The 24,325-nt window shown below is 39.4% G+C and overlaps 3 protein-coding genes across 4 annotated transcripts in view; 1 reads left to right on the top strand and 2 right to left on the bottom strand.

Moving 5' to 3' along the window:
• ATG4A (autophagy related 4A cysteine peptidase) overlaps positions 1–9,641 on the bottom strand; it is a 52,294-nt gene extending 42,653 nt beyond the window's left edge. The window contains exon 1 of the mRNA XM_080795775.1: positions 9,484–9,641. Within this exon, the coding sequence (XP_080651901.1) occupies positions 9,484–9,493 (10 nt within the window). The 5' untranslated portion in view covers positions 9,494–9,641. The remainder of the gene's footprint in view (positions 1–9,483) is intronic.
• Positions 9,642–9,749: 108 nt separating this feature from the next.
• Positions 9,750–16,643, top strand: PSMD10 (proteasome 26S subunit, non-ATPase 10). 2 transcript variants are annotated; one of them, XM_080795717.1, is made up of 5 exons: positions 9,750–9,907; positions 12,152–12,250; positions 13,114–13,260; positions 13,355–13,521; positions 15,716–16,643. In XM_080795717.1, exons 1-5 carry the CDS (start codon positions 9,794–9,796, stop codon positions 15,867–15,869), a joined length of 681 nt encoding a protein of 226 aa, XP_080651843.1. In that variant the 5' UTR covers positions 9,750–9,793; the 3' UTR covers positions 15,870–16,643. The 2 variants fall into 2 exon arrangements, with proteins under 2 accessions (XP_080651843.1, XP_080651844.1); XM_080795718.1 differs by having other exon boundaries at positions 13,355–13,442; positions 15,716–16,631.
• Positions 16,644–22,982: 6,339 nt separating this feature from the next.
• The window catches only part of VSIG1 (V-set and immunoglobulin domain containing 1), a gene marked incomplete at both ends in the record, with an annotated part of 35,531 nt that continues 34,188 nt past the window's right edge, over positions 22,983–24,325 (bottom strand). The window contains 2 exons of the mRNA XM_080795627.1: positions 22,983–23,394; positions 23,838–23,991. Coding sequence (XP_080651753.1) covers positions 22,983–23,394; positions 23,838–23,991 — 566 coding nt within the window. The remainder of the gene's footprint in view (positions 23,395–23,837; positions 23,992–24,325) is intronic.

Genomic DNA, 24,325 nt, shown 5'->3' with positions numbered 1-24,325 from the left:
TAGAAATCCGCCAGACAACTTCATGCCTATAGTTAATACTGTAATGTACACTTAAAAATGTGTTGACAGTGGAACTCATATTATATATTATTTACAGCAATAAAACATATGTGATATGCAGCTAAACCACTGCTGAGCAGGAAATTTATAGCACTAAGTATGTACCTTAGAAAGGAGGAAAAGTCTCAAATTAAAAAATCTAACTTCCCATTTTTTAAGGGAAGTTTTTTTTCCCTTAAAGAGCAAAATAAACCCAAAGGAAGCAAAAGGAAGGAAATAATAGGTAAGACCAGAAATCAACAAGATTGAAAAATAAAAATCAATGAAATAAAGAGCTGATTCTTTGAAAGGTCAATAAAATCAATAACTCTCTAGCAAGAGTGACAAACTGAAAAAAGAGAGAAGATATAAATTAATACCAGAATTAGATAGGGGATATCACTAGAGACTCCACAAACTCCAAAAAGATAATAAGGGAATACTACAAACAAATGTACACGTATAAATGTTACAATTTAGATAGACTGGACCACTTCCTTGAAAACTGTAAACATATACTCACTCAATATGAAGAAGATAATGTGAGTAGCCCTATGACTAATACAGGAAATTGAATCTCCAGGCCCAGATGGTCACACTGGAGAATTCTTCCAACCACTTGAAGGAGAATTAATAGTGATATTATGCAATCTTTTCCAGAAAATAGAAGAATGAATATTTACCAGCTCTTATAAGGCCAATATTTCCTTAAACTAAGATCAGACAGACTGTACAAAAAATCAGATAACAAGCCAATATCATTCATGAATACAGACACAAAAATCCTTAACAAAATATCAGCAAATGAAATTCTTCAATATATAAAGAAATTTATACACTACATGACCAAATGGGTTTATTTGAGGGATGCAAGGCTGGTTCAGTATTTGACAATCAATCAGTGTAATCCACCATATTATGACAAAATGAGAAAACTAATATGGTCTAATATCAATTGATACAGAAAAAGCTATTTAACAAAATTCAACACTCATTCATGATAAAAATACTCAGAAAACTGGAAATTGAAAGGGAACTGCCTCAACTTGACTTTGTTAAAAATTTATTTATTTGAGAACAAGAGAGAGTGAGTGGGGAAGGGGCAGAGGGAGAGAATCTCAAGTAGGTAGACTCCCCAATGAGCACAGAGCCAGATATAGGGCTTGATCCCAGGACCCATGAGATCATGACCTGAGCCAAAATCAAGAGTTAGACGCTTTACTCACTGAGCCACCCAGTAGGCATTTACCTCAACTTTCAAAAGAAGAAAGGAAAGAAAAGGAAAGGAAGAAAAAAAGAGAGAAAAGGAAAGGAAGACAGACCTACAGCTAACATCATACTTAATGCTAAAAGACTGACTGCTTCTTCCCTAAGATTGGGAACAAGGCAAGGGTTCAGCTCTCACCACTGCTATTCAAAATACTGAAAGTCCTAGACAGAACAATAAGGGAAGGAAAAAAAATAAAATGCATATTGAGTAAAATGGAAGAAATATCATTGTCCCTGTTTGCAGATGACAAGGCAGTCTACAAAGAAAATTGAAGCTATCAACCAAAACAAACAATCAAACAAACAAACAAATACAAAACAACCTCTTACAACTTAGCAACATTGCAGGCTGCAAGATTATCATAAAAAATCATCTGCATTACTATACATTAGCAATGAACACATGGAAACCAAAATTAAAAATATAATACCATGAAGGGTCACTCAAATAAATGAAATATTTATAATTCTCAAAAAACACATACAAGACCTGTATGCTGAAAGTGACACAATGCCAAGAAAAGAAATAAAAGAAAATCTAAATAAATGGAGAGACACTCCCCATTCACGGACTGAAAACACTCAACTTAGTAAAGATATCTGTTCTTCCCAAATTGATATACAGGTCTAATATAATGCCTATCAACATTCTGGCAATTTTTTTTAGATATAGGTAAGATTATTCTAAAACATATAGGAAAAGGAAAAGAAAAATAATATTAAAAAATAATAAAGTAGGAGGAATCATTCTACCCAATTTTTAAACTTATTATAGAGTTACAGTAAATAAGACCCTGGGGTGTGGCAGAGTGACAGACACATAGATAGACACATGAGTCAGAACAGAAAACCCAGAAATAGGCTTATACAAACTCAGTGTACTCATTTTTTTTACCACAGTACACAAGCAATTCAATGAAGCTGAAGCAATTGGGTATCCGTAGTTTAAAAAATTAATCTCAACTCAAACCTCACACTATATACAAAAATTACCTGAAAATGGATCATGGACTTAAATGTAAAATGTAACTAGAAAACTTTTGGAAACAATCAAGGAGAAAATCTTTGGGATCCAGGGCTTGAAGAAGAGTTAGAGAGAATGACAAAAGCACAATCCAGAAACGAAAAAGCAAATTGATGAATTGGACATCATCGGAATTATGTTCTTACTATGTAAGAAATCCTATTCATGAGATGAAAAGACAAGCCATAGTCTACTAGAGAATACTTGCAAATTACACATGTGACAAAGAACTTGTATCTAGACTATATAAAGAACTCCCAAAACTTGACAGTTAAAACAAACAAACAAACAAACCCAAATAATGCAATTAGAAAATGGGCAAAGTATATAAAGAAACATTTCACTGAAGAAGATACAGGGATGGCAAATAAACACATAAAAATTTTGACTATGATTAGTCGTTAGAGAAATGCAAATAAAATCACAATACATTTATCAGTCACTATGCACCTATCAGAATGTCTCAACTAAAAACAATGACACTCCCAATAGCAGCAAAGGTACAGAGAAGCTGGATCTCCCATACACTGCCTGTAGAAATGTCCAATGGTATAGCCACTCTGGAAAAATTGTCGGTTTCTTTAAAAACTAAACATACACTTTTCATATGACCCAGCAATTGCCCTGTTGGGTGTTTATATCAGAGAAATAAAAATCTAGGTCTACACAAAATCCTATACTCAAATGTTCATAACAGTTTTGTTTGTAATAGCCCCAAAGTGGAAATGACCAAAATGTCCCTCAATACAAGAAGGGGTGAACCTGACCCTAATTTTAATATATCCAAGGCATGGAATATTTCTCAGCAATAAAAAAGAAGAAACTATTGTTACACTTATCAACTTGGATGGCTCTGAAGTAAAATTATGAAGTAAAAAAATGGAAAAATCACATACTTTATGATTCTATTAATATAAAATTCTCAAAATGACAAAATTATAGAGGAGAACACATTAGTATTTGTCAGGGCTATGGATGATGGGAGTCAGTGGTAGGTGTGGCCTTAAAAGGAGGTTTCTAGTGAAGGAATATTTCTGTATCTTGATTGCCGTGATGGTTACACAAATCTACTCATGTGATAAAGTAACAGAGAACTGTACACATACATCATTCCAACATCAATTTCCTGCTTTCCATATTGTATTATGATGACATAAGATGTAATGATTGGGACAAACTGGATGAAGAATATACGGAGTCTTTTTGTACTATTTCTGCAATGTGTATGTCTTTTATTATTGACTTTCAGAAAGTTAAAAAAAGAAACCATAATAAAATAACTGAGAAACAAGAATGTGGAAGCTAAAACCCAAGGAATAAGTAAATAAAACATTTTATTATGATAGTCGGTTGTACGAAGGGATAGATTTTAAATGGGGAAGGTGTACATAGGCCAGTGACATGCAATACCAAAGACATTGCTCTGTAACATCAAAACATGTGCTGAAAAAATATTACAGCCACAGATTAGAACATCTCCTCTAAAAACGGGCAACTGGCAATTGTGAAGTGTTTGCAATAAGCCACATAAAGGAATTACATCTTCAAACAATGCATTATGAATGGCAAAGTGTCTTCAGGCCAGTTGTTCAAACTTTACCCAGTAAGTGGTAAGGATGGAGGAGTTTCATTCTGGATAACCCACAACCTATTCCTGGGACTGTTAACAGTTCATTGATTTGCATTCACCCTGTGTAAGGTGTCCTGAAGTTTGTTTCACTATAGAATACACTCATTTCCAGTTGTGCTATGAAAAAAAAATATTTGCCTTGAGTAAAATATTTAGTGATAATTAGGAAAGGGCACAAAGGGGGAAATTGCCTCTCTGCCCTGTCCAAAATGATAACCACTAGCCACATGAGGCTGTTCAAATTTAAAATAATTAAAATTAACTGAAATTTAAAATTTACTTCCTAGACACATTTCAAGTGCTCAATGTGACTAGCAGCTGTTGTGAAAATTAATAAAGGAAAACATCAGTAAAATGGAGTCAAGAGGCCAGAAGCTGGAGCTCTCATACCCTATCACTGTCAATCGCAGATCCCCAACAGGAAGAGACCTATTTTGTATTCCCAACAGGAAGAAGCCTTACTTTCCTATCCCAGCAGGAGGAAGAGAAATTTTCTCCTTGGGTGCAAATGGCCAATGAGAAACTGTCACAACTCAACCAGTAAAAAGCCAGTACTCTTCAAACTCCCAGTTTACTCCAAAGGTTTTTTGTGTATAACAGTTCCTCTCAACTCCCCCCCTTCCTCGATAAAACCACATTCCTCTCCCTTGTTCTCCGGATTTGCCTGTGGTTTTGCTGTAGCTTGTGCGTCCTGAACTGTGATTCTCTGCTATTCCTGAATAAACCCATTTTTGGTTAAAATAACTGACAGTTTTATTTTTAAAGTAAACACTACCATACTAGAACAGCATAGATACAGAAATTTTCCATCATCACAAATAGCTCCATATGAAAGCACTGCTCTCGAGCATGAAAAACATGTCATTTTCTTTCCAGCAGAGCTAGCCTTAACAGCCCAAAGAGCTATAGGAATTAGTGTCGCATTATCTGAGGTTTTCATTTATACATGATTTCATCTTCAGCAATATTGAGCACTATGTTGTAGTGGTTAGGTGCTAGGGCATTAGGCCTGGATTTCAATTTTAGCTCCAACTTTTACTAAACTGTGTGGCCTTAGGCATGTTAGATTACTTCAATTCTCTGAACCTGCATTCTCATTTTTAAACAAGTGGGGACTGGAGAAATAATAGTTCCTACCTCCTAGGGCTGTTGTGAAGGATTAAATCAGATATAAGACCAGTATATGACACATAAATGTTAGTTATTCTTAGCCTTATTATGTCCAGAAGATGAATCTGGCTTGTTCTAGGACCTACAATCTAGGTGACCATGTAGAAAAGGCAACAGGAAATAATCATACGAGCAGCAAGGGAGTCAGTCCCTAATAGGGGCCTCCTTTGACTATTGATAGATAAACAGTCATCATCTTGTTCCTCCACAACTTGGGGCCAGAGACAAAAGAAACATTTTCCCTTATAGATCTGTCTTTCAACCTTCAAAAAGTCAAGAGTTACCTTACCCTTAGCCTCAAAGGACTCAGAACTGAAAGTTAACTGCCATGTGGTATCAAAAGAAAAAATAAAATAAATAAAAATTAATTAATTAAATAAAAACAAAATAAAAGTACAAGACACCACCTATAAAAGAAGATAACCCAAACAAGTCACTCAGTAGGATTACTCAGAGTTGTTTTTCCAGCTGTTCTTAGCAATCAAATGGAATTCCTTGATGTATTATTAAGGTAAACTGTTACTATATTCAATCCTATGTGAATACCACAAACCAGCCTGCTGTATCTCTGTAATCAACAACATATTTATTGAACACATACTATGAATATGACACTCACTCTACAACCCCCCATCAGCAAACTGCATCTAGCAGGCCAAATTAAATCCACTCATGTTTTTCATCTGGGAAACAAAGAGGAATGATTTTTACATTTTTAAACTGTCAGACAAACTGCCTTCAGCCACTGTTACCAAACACTGAATGGCTCTGGAAATGAGCTTTCACTGCAGACTTGATAATGTTTCTTAATTCAATCTAAAATAACAAGGCAAGGGGCGCCTGGGTGGCTCAATGGGTTAAGCCTCTGCCTTGGGCTCAGATCATGATCTCAGGGTCCTGGGATCGAGCTCTGTATCAGGCTCTCTGCTCAGCAGGGAGCCTGCTTCCCCCCTCTCTCTGCCTGCCTCTCTGTCTACTTGGGAGCTCTCTGTCAAATAAATAAATAAAATCTTTAGAGAAAATAAAATAACAAGGCAAAACGGCATTTCTTTGTGAAACTTACATTATAGGAAAGTCATTTCAACAACTACTACTGTTTGAACCAAAAGTAACGTCAACATGCTTTATATACTTCCCATAACAAGTCAAAACAAGAAAATCACAAAGATACACCACTTCACACCCTCTAGAATGGCTATAATAAAAGAGACAGACATTAACAAGTTCTGGTAAAGAGATGGAGAAATTGAAACCATCATACATTGCTGGTGGAAATATAAAATGGTGCAGCTGTTGTAGAAAAGTTTGGCAGTTCTTCACAAAGTTAAACAGAGCTGCCCTGTGGCCTAGCAATTCAACTCCTAGATATTTAGCAAGAGAAATGAAAACACATGTCTGCACAGAAGCTTGCACACGAATGTTTATAGGAGCATTATTCGTAACAGCCAAAGGTGGAAACCACTCAAATTCCCATCAACTGATGAACAGAAAAATAAAATATTGTATAGCCATACAATGGAATATTATTCAGCTATAAAAAGGAACAAAGTATTGATACATAGTAAAATTTGGATAAAGGTCAAAAACATGCTAAGTGAAAGAAGGCAGACACAAAAGACCACATATCGTGTCTTTCTGTTTGTATGAAAACTCAGAAAACAAAAATCCACAGAAACGGAAAATAGATTATTGGTTGGGAGTAGCAATGGGGAGTGACTGAAAACGGGCACAAGTTTTCTTTCCGGGGTGATGGAAATCTTTTAAATAAGATTGTGTTGATGGTAACACAACTCTAAAGTACATTAATAATAAACTGTACACTTTAAAAAATGTAAAACACCAAAAGCGTGATTCACAAAAGAAAAAATTATGAATTGGACCTCATCAAAATTCAAAACCTTTGCACTTGAAAAGGCACCATTAAGAAAATGAAAAGGCAAGCAACAGTCTAATAGAAAACATCCACATATCATCTATCTGGCAAGGACTTGTATCTAGAATGTAAAAACAATTCTTACAACTGAACAATAAAAAGACGATAGAGATAATAACTCAATTCAAAAATGGGAAAAATATGTGAACAGACACCTCACCATAGAAGATACACAACTAGCTAATAAGTGCACAAGACAATGCTCATCATCATTAGTCGTTAAGGAAATACAAATTACAACCACAATGGGTTATCATTTCACACTCATTTAGAAAGGCTATGATAAAAAGACAGACAATAACAAATGTTGGCAAGGATTTGGGGAAACAGAAACCCTCCTACATTGCTGGGGAAAAGCAAATAGTATGACCACTTTGGAAAACAGTTTTGCAGTTTCTTGAAAAGTTAAACATAAATTTGCCATATGTTCCAGTAATTCCACCCTTAGGTATCTACCAATAAGAAATGAAAACATAGGTCCACGGGATGTCTTGTGCACACATGTTCTTAGCAACTAATATTAGTAGTAATAGCCAACAACTGGAAACAACCTATCAACTAGGGAGTATACAGGAAAAGTGTGTTATATCCACAAAATAGAATATTATTTGGCAATAAAAAATTAATGAGGTACGGATACATGCTACAATATGGATGAACTTTAAAAATATCATGCTAAGTGAAAGAAGCCAGGCACGAAAGACCACATATTGTAAGATTTTATTTAGATGAAATGTCAAGAATAGGCAAATTTATAGAGACAGAAAGTAGATTAGTCGTTACCTGGGGATGGGAGTGGGAATAAGGATTAACTATAAATGAGCATGAAGGATCTTATTGGGAAAATGAAAATGTTCTAAAACTGTTTATGGGGATGGCTACACCACTCAGTAAAGTTACTAAAAATCATTTAATTATACATTTGAACCGAGTGACTTTCATGATATGTAAAATACATTTCAATAAAGCTGTTAAAAATAGGAAAAGAACAGTAGGGGAAACTGGATGAAGGGTACACAGGAAGTTTGTACTACCTTTGCGACTTTCCTGTAAAGCTAGAGCTATTCTGAAATTTTAAAAATTAAATAAAAATTAACAAGAATATGTTTGTGGGTTGATATAAGTATATGGCAGTACCTACCATTGTGAAAAGACATTTACAAAGATGAGATAAGAAAATTCCATTACAGGGGCACCTGGGTGGCTCAGTGGGTTAAGCCTCTGCCTTTGGCTGGGGTCATGATCTCAGGGTTCTGGGATCGAGTCCCGCATCGGGCTCTCTGCTCAGCAGGGAGCCCGCTTCCCCCCTCTCTCTGCCTGTCTCTCTGCCTACTTGTGATCTCTCTCTCTCTGTCAAATAAATAAATAAAATCTTTAAAAAAAAAAAGAAAATTCCATTACAGAGCAGCATTAACAGATGAACACTTGATGTGATTATTAAGATGGGGAACGCTGACTGTGAGCCCCAATTAAACAAAATGTAGTCCCCCCGCCAAAAAAAATTCCATTATTTCTATTAGTAGTCTTGTGTAACAAAAAAAAAAAAAGCACCCAGCTATCATTTTATTTTGGATTTCATCAGTAAACATTTGTTGAAATTTGTTTTCTCTCTTGTTCTATAAGTGCATGCAAATTATCCACAATTTCACCTTTTGGACTGCAACGCCTAAAGTATTTACTATCTGCGCTTCACAGAAAGTTTGCCAAGCCCTGTTCTACACCATAACAGGATAAATATAAACATAATCAGTCTCTTTCTTGAGTGTATTCTTATCATTACCTAGTTTTGGCATAAGGCCCTCCTGGATATGTCCTATAAAGGATAAGCCTTGCATCTCTTCTGCTTATGGCAGTATTTGGGATTTCCATAAATAGAAACACTATTAGCTTAATATTTCTAGCAAAGCCTCGATGTCATCATTATTATCATGACATTAAAGAGCCAACACCGTACCACAGTATCAAGATGACTCTCATCAAGTTGTGATGTCACCAGGCCATGGACTCACCGAGGTCAATTAGATATCAAGTGGCTCCCATGGCCTCACACCCTGCCTTTGGCATCACCCTGGCACATCACCTTACTACGGAGTCATATACTATCACTGCTGTGACAGAATTCTGCCCTGATGCCACTCTGCCGAGATGTCGGACTAATTAACCCCTACTTCTTTCCACTCCTTTGGCGGCGGCAGGGAGGGGGAGGGTAGCCACAGCCACCCGCACGAGCCCAGGAGGCAGTCCTCAGATCCTACCGTTGTCCCTTCCGCCTGCCACCGCAGGTCAGGGCCCCCGTGGGACAGGACCTTTAGGCTCCCATAACTCTCTTGCCAGGACCCCACACCCGTTTCTTGTGGCCGACTCAATGGCCCAATAGCGACCACCCACCCCGGTTCCACACGAAGCCGCTCCCCGTACCTGACTCCATTCTCCAGCTGTCATCCTGGGCCAATTCCACCGGCCACTTGACTACGGCGGCCGCAAAGGACCCTGGGACCTGTAGTTCCGCGCTGCTAGGGGCTGAGTCGGTGAGAGTGGCAAAGACGCCTCCCCGCCCGGAACTGCGCTCAAACTGCAACTCCCAGAGGCGCCCCGGGGTGGGAAAGAAGCAAAGGAACGAGGAAGACCAGTGATTGGTGGTACTCTGCCGGCTCTTTTGATTGGCAGTCGTAGCTGGCGACGTGAGGCGGTCGTGGATCGCGCTTCACGGAGATCCTGGGAAAGAGACATGGAGGGGTGTGTGTCCAACCTAATGGTCTGCAACCTGGCCTACAGCGGAAAGCTGGAGGAGTTGAAGGAGAGGATCCTGGCGGATAAATCCCTGGCTACTAGGACTGACCAGGTAAAGCAGCGCAGAGGCCTCTCCGCATGTGGTGGCGTTGACGAGGCCCAACGTGGCTGCCTGGCCCAGCCCAAGGGAGGCCGGTTCCATAAGGACCAGATCCCCGCCTCCGCCGCCCCATCCTTAGACGGGGTCACTCCAGGACTCGGAATCGGGGTGGCAGAAGCGAGCCCCGCAAACCTCAGATATTTTGGGGAGGAGGGCGGGTACTTAGCTCCCTGAATTTTGGATATTTCTAGAACGTTTACTGCGTTTCTCAGAAGTGCCCAATCTTTGAGCTGCCCGTGGAGGAAAGCTTTTCTTTTTTTTTTTTTTAAAATGGGTTTCTTTACTTTTTATTAGTCGTTTTATTCCATGAAACAGAAACACGTGTAACCAGACGCCAGTTCTGTGCCAGGCAGTTTACTAGGAGCTGGGAATACAGCCGAGTGGAAGAAGCAGACGTTAGTAACGTAACCCCAAATCGTACGTCCAGTAACAAATTGTAGTGACTGCTCTGGAGAGCAGTTTACGTCGTGCTTTCAGAACACAGAACGGCAGGACCTGACTTAATCTCCCTTAGAAGAGCGAATGTTGTGATAATTGAAAAGGTTTTGCAAAGGAGGGAAGGTTGGTTAGATCTTGAAGGTTGAGTGGGATTCTCCTGGGGGAGTGAAAGGGTTATTCCTAGGCAGAGGCAGACCAAAAGTGAATGAACTTTGGGAAGTGTTTCTGCTCTTCTGCTCAAAGAACCCTCGTGCTTTGACCCCACGTTTCTAGAAAGATTCACGGTGACCTCAGCAAGCCAATAAATATTTATAGATTGCATTCTGTATGACAGGTACCATTCTAAGCACTAAGCAATACAGTGTCAGGGATCTACAAACCTCCATTTTGTGTCTTTCGGAAGAGCAGAAATCAGGAGACTGACTTCTGGAACTTCCCTTTATTGCTCAACCTGAAAATGGCTTTACCTTTACCTAATTTACCTTCGTGATGGTCTGATAATATTTAATACTTGAAATTTAAGTTAATAATGTCAAATTAAGATTTAGTAATCTGTTCTTCACTGAGTCAATGGAATAAAAAAAAGGAAAGCTATTCCAGGTCAGGAAACTTAAGAACCAAGGCTCATACACAAATTACAGGCCTTGTGTGGAGCCTGATTGAAACAATCCAGCTATTAAAAATCACTTGGGGGACAACTGGGGAAATCTGAATACTGACTGAGTTTTAGATTTTATAAAGGAGTTAGTATTAATTTTGATAGGTGTGATAATGGCCTCATGGCTATCTATGTAGGACAGCGTCCTTATTCTTTAGATACTGAAATACTTAGGGATGAAAAATCATGATATTTAGAATTTGTTTTTTAAAAATTACCTCATCAGGAAAAAAAAAACCCTGAGGAAATAAAGGCAAATATGGCACAATATTAAATCTAGGTAATAGGCATATGGGTTTCTGTTACAGTATCTATTTTTATGTGTTTGAAATTCTTTTGTAATAAAATTTAAAATACCACTTTCTTTTCCATAGAGCTAAGAAGAACAGCTGTCACTGCAAAAAAACAAATTCCCTTTGAGAAACACAGCTAACTCCTGACTTATTTTTTTAAAAGTAATGTTGCTGTCTAATTTTGAGTGTGGTATTCTTTTTAAATATATAGATAATTTCAGCTAGTTTTATGAACATTTCTTTCCCGTAAGATTCATTCATTCTTTCCAGAGCATCTAGAAATAATCAGCATCAGACAGGGGTTTGTGGCCCAGCTTCACCATTTACTAGCTATGTGACCTTGGACAAGTTGCCTACCCTGAGGAGTCTTAGTTTCCTCATCTGGAAAATGGGGATAATGTCCACTGTCCAGGATCCTGGAGATTAAATGAGACGATGACTGCAGAACTCTCAGCAGAGTGCCTGGCATAACAGTACGTAAATAATGTCATAGTAAATAGCCAGAGTTCCGTTCCTGCCAAAGCGGCGAAATCAGTCTTGTGCTCGACTGCTTTCGAGGCTGTGTTCTGCCCAGAATTAACATTCATCACTGGATTCTCCCCCATGTTACTGAAACCTTGTTCTCTCTTACGACAGTAAGTAATATGGTATAAAGTTACCTACCCCAGGATCCTGTGCTCTCCGTTTCTTATTTCCAAACTATAGGCTTGCTGGCCCCAGTGTTAAATCTTTTTCTGCTTTCTTGCCTTCCTTCTTCTATTTCTCTTCAAGAATATCGATCGTCTTGCTTCTCTCTTTCCCATGCAGGACAGCAGAACCGTGTTGCACTGGGCATGCTCAGCCGGACATACAGAAATTGTGGAATTCTTGCTGCAACTTGGAGTGCCAGTGAACGATAAAGATGATGTGAGTCCTAGGCAGAGTTGATAAAGGCCTGGTTATCTTTAGACTCCAGACTGGTGTTTACTGAGGACTGAGTATCAAGCTCACAGACAAAATTGTAACCTTTATGACTAGGCAGTTAGTTACAGCAGGGCCCCGGTGACCTCACACAGGTCTGTGGGTGCATTATTTTAGAATGTTGGTTCTGCCACTCATAACCCATAAGTTAAGGTTAATGTGTAGATTAAGGGTACAAGACTAAGATCCTTTTTATTACGTTGGAAAGCTTTTTTGTGTGTGAGCATTGCCTGAATACTCAGAGCCTGGATATCTTTTTGTTGTTGTTATACAGAGATTTATTGTAATGGTATTGGTTATATTAAGATAAAAATTGGTGAAGAATAAGGATGGAAATGTTTTGTAGGCAAGTTCCTTTTCAAGGATGCTCCCTGAAGGAATATTTATAATAGCAAAGAAATAAAAACGGTTCAGTGTAGACCTGGTTGACTATAGTGGGAATAGCCATATTAATAAAATGATATGCAACTAATAAAGTCAAGAATCCAAAGAAGGATGTAGAAAATTCTCACAAGAAGTGGACATTGTGGGAAATGCAACTCACAGAACTTTATATCCTATAATCCCAATTGGAAAACACATTAGAATTACACCTGTATCATTGTTTCTGTGTTATAGGATTATGGGTGGTTTGTCTGTATACATCTGCTCTCCAAATTTTTCGCGGTGTTTAATGAGGGGGAAAGAAGGTTACTTTTTTCTTTTTTTTAACCATTCACACACAGCTCTTTGTAAACCGTACCTACACGTCAGCATTAATCCCTGTGCCTTTCCCCCCCTGGTTTTCGTATTGCCTACCTCTTTCATAGGCAGGTTGGTCTCCTCTTCATATTGCTGCTTCTGCCGGCCGTGATGAGATCGTAAAAGCCCTTCTGGGTAAAGGTGCTCAAGTGAATGCTGTCAACCAAAATGGCTGTACCCCCCTACATTATGCAGCTTCCAAAAACAGGCATGAGGTAGGCCTCCGTTCCTTGCTGCTCCTCTTGAGCTGCGAACCTGTACACGAGCACAAATAGATGTCTGCATTGTTTTTTTCCCCTGGGGTTCCAGATCGCTGTCATGTTACTGGAAGGCGGGGCTAATCCAGACGCTAAGGACCATTATGAGGCCACAGCAATGCACCGGGCGGCAGCCAAGGGTAACTTGAAGATGATTCATATCCTTCTGTACTACAAAGCATCCACAAATATCCAAGACACTGAGGGTAACACTCCTCTGTAAGTGACAAGTAGCAGTCATCTGTGCTCTCCTTGACATTAGCCTGCTTGCACTAATTCTCACACATCGCTTCTTTTTTTATTCTGCTTGTAATCGTAATACGTGTGTATGACAAAAATTTTGGAAACACACATAAGTATAAGGATAAAAGTTAAAATTACATATGTGTTTTTCATGTATTTCCTCCCATTCTTTGTATGCAAATGTGCATATTTAAAAAAAATTTTTTTTTGCAAAATTGGGATCATACTATGTATGTAATTACATCGTGTTCCTTTAACCTCAGTATATTGTGAGTGTTTTCCAATGTCATTAAAAATTTTTTATTTAATGTTTTTAAAACATTTTTGAATGGCTCTATACAGTTCCATTTTATGGATGTGCCAGAATTTCATCATTCCTCTGACTGTATGTTTAAGCTTTTTTGAGTTTTCCATGAATATAAATCATGCTACATTGATCAAGTTTATACAAAAATCTATGGCCATATTGTTGATGATTACCTTAGTATAGACTCCTAGAAGCAGGACTGCCAAGTCAACAAATACACACATTTTGAAATTGTTGCTATGTATTGTCAGATTCCTTCCAGAGGAGTTGTGTCATGGTAGCCTCCCCCGCAACAGCAGGTTTGAGAGTGCCTATTACCCCCTCACCAGCACTGAGAATAGCCTTCTGTTCTATCAGACGTGGTGTTTCAAAGTTGTCATTTGTGTTTTTATTATCAGCGAAGTGTAACATCTTTTAATGTCTCCAACTAATTGAATTTCTTCTCCAAATTAAAACCTTTCGTGTGTCCCTTTCTCTGCTTTCGGGGAATTTATTTCTTGTGATTTTGTTTAAGTGCCCTCAACTTGATATACTAGAAATATTAACTTGCTATGTTAGTCAAAACTGTTTTTGCCAGTTTCTCTTTTCATGTTCATTATTTTTTTTTTTAAAGAATGGAAGTTTTCAGCTTCTAAGTAGTCAGATCTGTTAATCTTCTCTCACGACTGGAAAGTCCTTTCTCACCCTGAAATTAGTTAAAGATTTACCTGTATTTTATTGGAGGCTTTAAAAAAATTGCATTGGTTTTGGTTGAGAGTTACCATTCTTCATGTAACTCAGGTCCATCTGGAATTGATTCATGCGTATGACCTGAGGCCACCGCCTGCCTTGGTATTTTTTTTGGCAGTACGTGGCTACTTTTCTTCCTTAGTGAGTGGTGACTTTTTTGAACCAGAAATTCTGAGTCTCCTTTTTAGTCTAAAATGAGATTCAGTCTTTTGCAAGTATGATTTTCTTAACTCTTCGTTTCAAAAATCTTTTCTCTGGTCCCAAGTGACTCTGTTTAGAAAGACTTGCACATTCTAGCTCTTTTCTCCATAACAAGGAATAAACCTAGGAGTCAGGCAGGACAGGGTCCCGGGAAAAGCCTAGGATTTAGGGAGAGCTAGATGCTGTTTACTCTATTCAAACTCAGCCATTTAATCAACTATGTTAAATACTTACATTAAGTAACTTGGAGAAGTAACTTAACCTTCCTAAGCCTTAATTTCCGCATCTGTAATATGAGGATAGTAATTCCTTCCTCACTAGATTGTTGTGCAGCTTAAATAACATGACAGGTAAAGCACCTGTTACCCTGCCTAATAAACCGTTAAGTGCCTACAAGGTTTCCCCTTCAGTTACTGCCCAGCCATGTCAACATAGGTAAGGACTTCAACCTCTGCCACAATTTCAACTGTAAATTGAGGATGATTACCACCATGTTAACTTACAAGGTGGCTGTAAGGATCAAATGAGATAACACCTTTTAAACTGCCTTTTCAAAATTTCAACCACACAAATTGCTATTAGCAGATTATGAGCTGGGGCTTTTCTAAATCGTAGCCCTGAAGTACTGAGTGCCTTTGGGGCAAACTACTCTAATCTCCCTAAAATATGGATGTTGTTCTTAGGCTGGCATTAGATCCCTTCTTCGACTGTCATGTGTCCAGAATTAGGATAAATGATTTGATACCATGAGGCCATTCCATGGAATTTTAGCTTACCAATAGTCTTTCCCATGCAAATCGATCTTCCTTTCCTGATTAAATATTCTCATATTATACCACCTAGTAATATGCCGTTCCGACCACCTCTCAGGAACTCCTCATGGTTACCTAGAATCAGTAGGGAGTAATCAGTCTTTGTGGTCCTCAATTTCAGACACTTAGCCTGTGACGAGGAGAGAGTGGAAGAAGCGAAACTGCTGGTGTCCCAAGGAGCAAGTATTTACATTGAGAATAAAGAAGAAAAGACACCCCTGCAAGTGGCCAAAGGTGGTCTGGGTTTAATACTCAAGAGAATGGTGGAAGGTTAAGCAGCTTGGATGTATTATTCCTGTGTATGTTTTGTGGTTGTCCCAGTGTCCTGGAAACTCATATCCTTGTGCACAAGCCATCGTCCGTGAATGATGAAGTGTTTTCGTCTTCAAAGTCTTATAAACATGTTGAATATTGTTCCTGCCGAGGTCTTTGTTCTGAGCTTACAGCTAGCTTGCCTGGCAATGAATAACTGTTGGGATTGTTCTACTCTTGTTGTACATTATTCCATACCGAATTCGGGTTAATTTTGAGTTAGTTGGTTCTGTGGCTGTGATGAGTCTTCAGCACCCTCCCCTCTGAGGCAGAACAACTCTAATAGCACCAAGCCATTTGTTCTGTCACATGTTTCTAGGTAGGTTCTTGAATTTCCACTGTCCAGTTGGAACACATCCTGACTTTTCTCTCAAGCTTACTCAGAGGCCTATACCAAAAATTTCTGTTTTTTCAACAATACACTCTAGTTTTATTTTTGTTATGGAATACGTATGTATTTTAAAGGACCAGATTTTCAGTTGGAGGGCATGCTATCCAAGTTCAGAATTCCTAAACACTAAAATAATGCAAAATAAGAGCCGTTGTACTCATGTATCTTTTTAATGGGCTTGTTCCCTCCAAAATAAAATGTATTTTTAAAACAGAAGTTTTAAAGTACCTGTATTAAGTTATCCTGTATTGGGAAGAAATGTCAAACCCGCTAACGTGATATGTAACAAAAATGTATTTCGATTTGTATTCCAGAAACAAAAAATAAAATGTTGAAAGAATCTCCCAGTTTCTCTTTCAAGTCAGTTAGACGTCCCATGTAAACCTTAAAATCCTTCATAAAGACATTTCTCAGTTTTTGCTAGCTCTGAAGTCAATAAAATTAGTGAAGCTTGAGCTGCAGCTAAAATCTTTAAAAATAGTAATCTTCTGGATTGCTAATTAAGTGTGGACCAAAAGAAAATAAGTGTGACCTTGATCTCAATTTAGGGAAACAGCATAAATGATTGCTAATCATAAAATCTAATGAACTCCAAGCGACTCTTCAAAAATTATTTTTTTAATTTGAATCTCATGCTGCAAATATTGCTTGAAATCAGTAATCCCAGTGAGCCCACAAACTTGCATTAATTGTGGGTCAGAGACTTAACGGCCAGTAGTTGAAATGAGTTCTATAAACATGAGTGGTGTCATTGATAATGTAAAACCTGTACATAAATATTTTGAGTGCTGATCATTTACAGATATTAATCAGGGAAGCATCTTCTTATGCAACAAAATGTTTGTTTATTGAATGCCAGGGATAGAAATGATGACAGAGGAAATCATTTCTTTACAGTCGTTTTTAGCGGTGAAGAGAGAGTAAAGTTGTATTTAATTGAATTGGGCCTGTTAGGTCTGAAGGCATTTACTCTTTACAAACACTGACTTTATGTTTAAGGTAATCGGCTTTGTGGGTGTGAAAGAGAACTGATCTTAGTTCTTTAATAAGACACAGATGGAACCAAGCCTCTGGAATTTTATAAATATAGTTAATTTGTAGGCTACTGGAATTTTATAAATATAAACTAATAATTATAAGGATATTAATGGCCCTGGATACTGATCAGATTGTTATCTGTTCATATAGGAAACCCAATTGAGATGAAGCTGATTCAAGATAGCAGGTTTTACAGTGGCTTCCAAATGAACTCCAGAAAGATGAGAATTTCAGTTGTAAAGCTTAACTGAATATAAGCTGAAAGATGCAGGTAAATAGGAACAGTGGAAAACAAGTATGAGTTCTGTTGGAGGGAATCCACAGTTTGAGGGAGTTTCTATGATACTCCAGGTAAATCCGCATTTGCTTCATAATCTTTGACTTAGCAGTTTAACCATATGACCCCTGTGTTTTGATTTCTCCATTTCTTAACTGTATCAACTATAGTGAGGTCATGACATGGCTGTGTCTGCTGCTTTCTGTTTCCCTATCGTGTCACACTATCGAGCCCCCAGGTCAGTCTGCTGGCAAGTGTGATACGGTGGAGGGGCTCTTTACTTTGGGTTCTGTGGCCCCAGCATCACAGTTCTGACTGCCTGAAATTGCAGAAATTTGTATGCACATTTTTCTGGGAAAGGGTTTCTTTCTGTAGCTCTCACCAGATTCTCAGAGGGATCTGTGACTGCCCAAAAGGGTAAGAATCTCTGGTCAAGAGAAAAAAAGAGTATTGAACCAATTATCTACAATAGTATAGTTCTGCCACACTATATAGTTTATAAATATTTATAATCCATTCTCCATTGCAGCCTTCAAGAAGGCCAAAAACCATCTCCATTTTACAGTCGAGAAAATACCCAGAGCCAGAGGAATCTAGCTTTCCTGGGTCCTGGTCCATTTCCTGCCTGCCTCTAGTCAAAAACTGGACCAAATGGAAAGTACTGTGGTATTTTGATAATAACCTGGTAGTTGTAGCACCTCTCCCGCCCACCCAGACCTCAGGCCTCCCCCACCTGCTAGTCTTTACTTGGGTGGCTTGTTTTTAGTTTCCTGAAACTTTCCTTAACATCTCTAAGTCTTTGTTTTGTTTTGAAACCAAAGCTTCAAAGACAAGATGATTGACTACTGATTGGTTTGAACCTTTCATGAGACCCTCTAACCTGTTTTCCAACACATAGACATTGCAAAACAATCTTTTATTACTACAACTCTGGGTTTGTTTCACTGAAATTAATTTGTTGCAGTTGAAGAGCATTACACTGGGATCTAGTGGATGTGGTATAATCTCAGGCAGATTATTTTCTCTCTGGGGATTGGTTGGGGATACATAGGAATGAGCCATCTTTTTTTTTTTAATCTAAATTTAAATTTTTTTATTTTCTTTTTTCAGTGTTCTAAAATCCATTGTTTATGTACCACACTCAGTGCTCCATGCAGTATGACCCAACTTTTTTTTTTAAGATTTTATTTATTTGACAGACAGAGATCACAAGTAGGCAGAGAGGCAGGCAGAGAGAGAGAGAGAGGAGGAAGGAAGCAGGCTCCCGCTGAGCGGAGAGCCCAATGTGGGGCTCGATCCCAGGACCCTGGAATCATGATCCGAGCTGAAGGCAGAGGCTTTAACACACTGAGCCACCCAGGAGCCCCTGACCCAACTTTTTAAAACATTTACCCCTGCCTATCTCCCCAACTAAGAAGGTAACTCTCTCATTATTTCCCCTCTCCACCCAATCATAGTCGGGGTAGGCCATTGTGTGTGTTAAGACCCTCAGGTGTGCTGCAGTTGAAAAAGGTCAAGTGCTGTTCTCCCAAATCTCCCTCCTAGCTCTTCTAGCTTTTCTTACTGAAAGCTCATCAAGCCTAAGTTACCCAGAGGCCCGGGTGAGAGCTGCAGATATTAACCCCCCAGCGTGTATTGGGGATAGAGGTCACCTGGTGTTCTGAAGACCATTGGAGATATCAGCGTACATGATTTCTTAGCTATTGGTCAAGAATCTCTACGTTTTAGTCCCTTCTCCTCATAGACCCCTATAATGTGGAGGCCCTCCCCCGTGCAGTATAAATGTTGGCCTTCCTTGCCTGCTCTCAACATGCTGTTGTTGATTAAATGCAAGAAATTGTCACAGTTAGTGAGGCTGTAAAACTCAGGGCCAAGAGCTAGCTCATTCTTATCATGATATCACGGCCACAGTACCTGGTTCATAGAAGCTGTTCAATCTGTTCATACCCAGCAGATGACTGAATAAACAGATGAATTTGAGGAGAATAAGGACCTACAGCCAAAAAGCTGTTCTGTTGACTTTAGCATATCCTAGTTGCTAAGTGCAGAAACAGATGAAGGAAGTTCCTGGAGGTCTTTTTGGGTAGCAAGAAGTAAATGGTTAAGAAACCTACAGCTGCTTTGGGATTTGATTGGGACTACCCACTTAAATTTTAACTCTCTGTGGCAAGATAAATCTGGTAGTACACTCTCTGAATGAGAATTATGCTGGAGTAATTTTGAAGTTTAATCAGAATGTGTGGGTAATGACCCATTCCATTTCTTATTTTCTGATCCACCTTTGCTTGGTTCCATTGTTGGAAAGCTCTTTAACATGAGCCCATTTTCCTGCCCAAGTAAACTTTAGTGAAAACTTTGGTACGATTTCATATTTTACAGGGTCTCAGGATTTATCACAAAACAAATACATGGTGTATTATGGATATACTAATAGAAGACTGAGGAGACTGAGATGAAACTTGTACTCACCCCAAGTGGCCTTATAAGTAGGTAGAGTAGATGGTAACCCACATGGTTTGATGTGAGGAGTCTCCTTTTTCCAGAAATAGCTCCCCTCAGGATTGTTCCAGTGCTTGAAATTCTACCATTTAGACTCTTTGGATTAAGGAATCCCCTTTCCAAAGGTAAATACTCAAAAGAGAGCTAGCTCACTATCAATCCAAATGACATCACTGGATGATAAAAGATCATGGTCACTAGACAAAAACAGGTCACAGAACAGCTGCCTTTTAAAATCAGGTGTGGGGTGGGGGGTTGGTTGGGGAGTGTTTCTGGAGGGCCCAGTCCGTTGAACATCCAACTCTTGATTTCAGCTCAGGTCATGAGCTCAGGGTCCTGAGATTGAGCCCCACATCCAGGCTCTGCGCTCAGCAGGGTGTCTGCTTAAAGACTCTCTCCCTCTGCCCCTCCCTCCCCACTCACGTACATTCTCTCAAATCAATAAAGAAAATCTGTAAAAAAAAAAAAAAAAAAAAAAAGTAAAGTGGTAGCAAGGGTAGAGGTAAATCCTGAGCAATGAATTCTGCCTGGGGGATGCAGAGCTGAATGGGTCACTGAGCTAGTAGGTACATGAGAACCTGGGTGTTTGGAAACTAAGATGCGAGATGGCCAGGAAGGGCACTGAAAGGAGAGATCCCAAGAAACCACTTCAGATTAACCCTACCTACTTCCCAGCCTTACCCAGCTAAGGTTTTTACATGGGCAGCATGTACTCTATATTTTTAAATCTGGGTTTCCCCTCCATTCCTGTTTCATTTTAGCTCAGCTTCCAGGCTATTGAGATCATTTTGAGTCCTACAACCTAGTAATCATTCTCCTCAGGAGGAAGGCATCCACACATTTGTTAAGTGTCCCTTCTGTGTTTTTATCTAAGTCACTAGCTCTTAATCTTGGATTCAGGGAGTCTATAATTTACCTAAAACTGTATAAGACACTTTGTGTACATAAGCGGTTTTCCTATGGAGAGGGGTCCAGAGTTTTCAACAGATTTTCAAGGTGATCCATGACCTTCAAAAAAGTTGAAAACCACTAAATCCACTGTTCATCAGTATTTTGACCAGAGCAATGCTGTTAAGGACAGAGTTGTGTAAATCACCAAGAGTGACTTCCTTCCTGCTCAGCACCAGTCCATCAGAAATTTGGGAGGTACAGCTATTGACTATTACATATTGGTCTCTTGTAATTCGCCTCTATTATAAAGGCAGAAGAGAAAAGTGAATTCTAGCTACTTTGGTTTTCTGGTAATGGAGATTTTTACACTGCTGGTGTTTCGTTTTTAATATTTAAATATTAGATCATTCTCAAAACCTTCATCATTTTGTTTACTGGACCCATCAGACACTGTGTATCATAATATATTTAATGTGAATGGAGTTATAGATGCTTCAAAAAATCCCTATGATTCGTTGAAAATTGACACAGCAAAGAAAATACCTAAGTAAAAGCTTGTTACTTCTCTCCATGGCTCCAGATAAGTGTAAATTAAATGTTAAGTTCAATCTACCTTAAAACCGACAAAGGTCAATTCCTGTACAAGTATAAGTATATTCTCTATATAAAGGGCTTTGCAACTTAAGAAAATCCCCTACATGAAAATCGGGGTGTGGTAAGTTAGAGATTCATTACTTCATTCAAAAAGGATTCACCTTGGAAAGAAGCAGACACAAAACAAGTACAGGCATCAAAAACACTTTGGATTGGTGGAAATGCTCTATTTAAACTGTGATGGTTTCATGGGCATATACATCTGTCAAAACTCATCAAATGGTACATGTGAAATGGATGTGCTTTATTGTATGTGAAGTTTATGTCGCTAACGTTAATAAAAGATTTACCTTAGGATCATTCAAATGAGATTTTATTGAGTATTTATTGAGCCTCAAAATAAGATTTAAAATCTGATTACACAAATGAGAAAGTCTACCTATAAATTTCTTCAAGTGGAATGTGGGGAAAATATGATCAATGGAAAAAACATTTTAGCATGTTAGTTAATAGTTAGCATTTATACAAAAATGGTATCTATTAATGTAGAATATCCCAACAGTGAAACAGATTAAATAATTAGTTCAGATTATCTAAAACAGATCTTAAGTGTTCATTTAGAACAGTTTCCTATTCTGGCCCTTCTAAAGTAGATAGGATCAGACAGAGTGATAACATCTCATTAGAAGCTAAATTGTACATCACCCATGATCCTAACATTTTGTGGTCACTGAAGGAACATGTTATTTGGAATTGTTTGCCTGTACATCATCTTGCATTTAAAAATTAGGTTATTTTAAAATTTTGTTGTGCTCAAGATCTTGTATAGCAGGGTGGTTCCTTGGGAAATCTAATATGATAAATGAAGCACTGATTTTTAAGACCTCGTTTGAATATGTACCCTTTACATATCCTCCTCTGGAGTTTTTGAGGATTTCTCCCTGCTCTCGTCTCTATCAAAGAATGCTGGCAAATTCTTGTCTTTGTGGCCATTGTGAAAATGAACTAGGGAAGCCCTGACCAACTGATCCTAGGAATAACATTGAATCCAGTTAATGCCACCTTGTCATGTGTGCATGCGGAATGTAACAGAGTAGCTGAAAATAGAGAAATGAGATTTTCCAAAGTACAATGTAGATATTGCTGCAAAACGCCTTCAACCGAATTAGAAAGTCACTTGCTTTGTCATTAGTTACGCTTACATGTTAGAGTGTAACAAACACAGGAACCCTTTTATCTTGACCTATTTATTTTGGACCAAAGGCAGGAGCACCTTGTTAGAAGAGGGCAGGTCAGAAGAGAGGGACGTGGTGGGAGACTGGTTAGGGTAACTCCAAATGCCAGTAATGGGTTCCCTACTGATGAACACTGTACTTGGCTACCAGCCTATGGCTTATTCACTCCCTTTTCCCTGTTGCACAAGGGCTCCGTTACAATCCCGGGCTCGGGATCAGACTCTGGCTCCGGCTCCAGCTCCAGCTCTGGCTCTGTCTCTGGCTCAGGCTCCAGCTCTGTATCCAGCTCAGGCACCGGGACAGGCTCCGGCTCTGGGACAGGCTCCAACTCTGGGACAGGCTCTGGCTCTGGGACAGGCTCTTGCTCTGGGGCAGGCTGTGGGGCTGGCTCCCAGACAGACTCAGGCTCCAGCTCCGGCTCCGGGGTCGGCTCATGATCTGGACCCAGGGTGGTTGCGGGGTCATTCTCGTGGCCAGAAGGTGGCAGAGTCGCTTGGAGTTGGAGAACATGTTCCCCCGGCATTGCCTCGAGCTCTGTACTTTGGTTTATCTTTGTCATTGGTCTGCAGGAAGAAGGCCCAGGGAAGAACGAGTTAGGGTTCATCATTTCACGTGGAGCCCTAGGCTCTAGCTTCAGTGACCACAGGTTCCAGTCTGTTCAGGGCCTCTGTGATGTCTGAGATTCTGACTCACCGTCACACTGCACGCTTGTCTTCTCTCCCAGCCAGAGAGGTTAGATCTCAACAAGAGAATGAGAGTCCAAGAGAGAAAAACTAGGATACCAGAGGTGGTTAAATGAGTTGATAGAGAGCTTAGAGCAGAGTCTGGCACACAGTTGTCAGGAACTGGTAGCTGCTGCCACCCTTCTTCTATAGAAGCAGTGAGGGGGAGCAGAAAGACACCCCTGGTATGTCGGTCTAAAGGGGGCGCCGAGGAAGAGCTGGCTGATAATGCGACGCCCGACAAATGTCAACGTTCAAGTAAAGGCAACAAAGTAAGATCTTACTCAAGTTCTGTGCTGGTTTTTGAATTTCTCTTCCTTTCCTTCCCCTTTGCCTTGGCCTTGGCCTTGCTCCTTGCGAAGCACACAACAGAGGTGATGATGGCAGCACCCAACAGGGTACCCACCAGTGCCCCAATGATGATTCCAACTTCCGGATCTGGAAGAAACAAGCACCTGGTTGGTAAAGTGGAACATGCTGTCTGCCTCCCACATGCGCATTTGTGGCCCGTGTGGACTATCCAGAGCCTTCATGTGGTGGGGAGCATGACTTGTAGAGGCTGGAAACCCCCAGAACTCTGCCAGCTGGACTCACCCTGGCTGCACTGTGGAGCTCACCCATTCACACGGATACACATAGACACATGGGCCAACCTGGGGGAGGGGGCGCAGAGCTCATTTTCAAAATAGGGCTGAGGGAAGTGAGTCTTCAATGGGCATCTGCTTGATCCATGAAAGAGACACCACGGAGCTACAATCTGGTAACTGGAGAA

Source organism: Martes martes (genome assembly GCF_963455335.1).
Source record: "Martes martes genome assembly, chromosome: X".
Classification (NCBI taxonomy): Eukaryota; Metazoa; Chordata; class Mammalia; order Carnivora; family Mustelidae; genus Martes; species Martes martes.
The sequence above is the reverse complement of the archived record's forward strand: the minus strand, read 5'-3'. Positions and strand labels throughout refer to the sequence as shown.

Excerpts from the sequence above, each read along its gene's own strand:
- PSMD10 (XM_080795717.1), top strand. The coding sequence starts at position 9,794 with ATGGAGGGGTGTGTGTCCAACCTAATGGTCTGCAACCTGGCCTACAGC. Across the intron at positions 12,251-13,113 it reads CAGTGAACGATAAAGATGAT|GCAGGTTGGTCTCCTCTTCA; the intron begins GTGAGTCCTAGG and ends CCTCTTTCATAG. Across the intron at positions 13,522-15,715 it reads ACTGAGGGTAACACTCCTCT|ACACTTAGCCTGTGACGAGG; the intron begins GTAAGTGACAAG and ends CCTCAATTTCAG.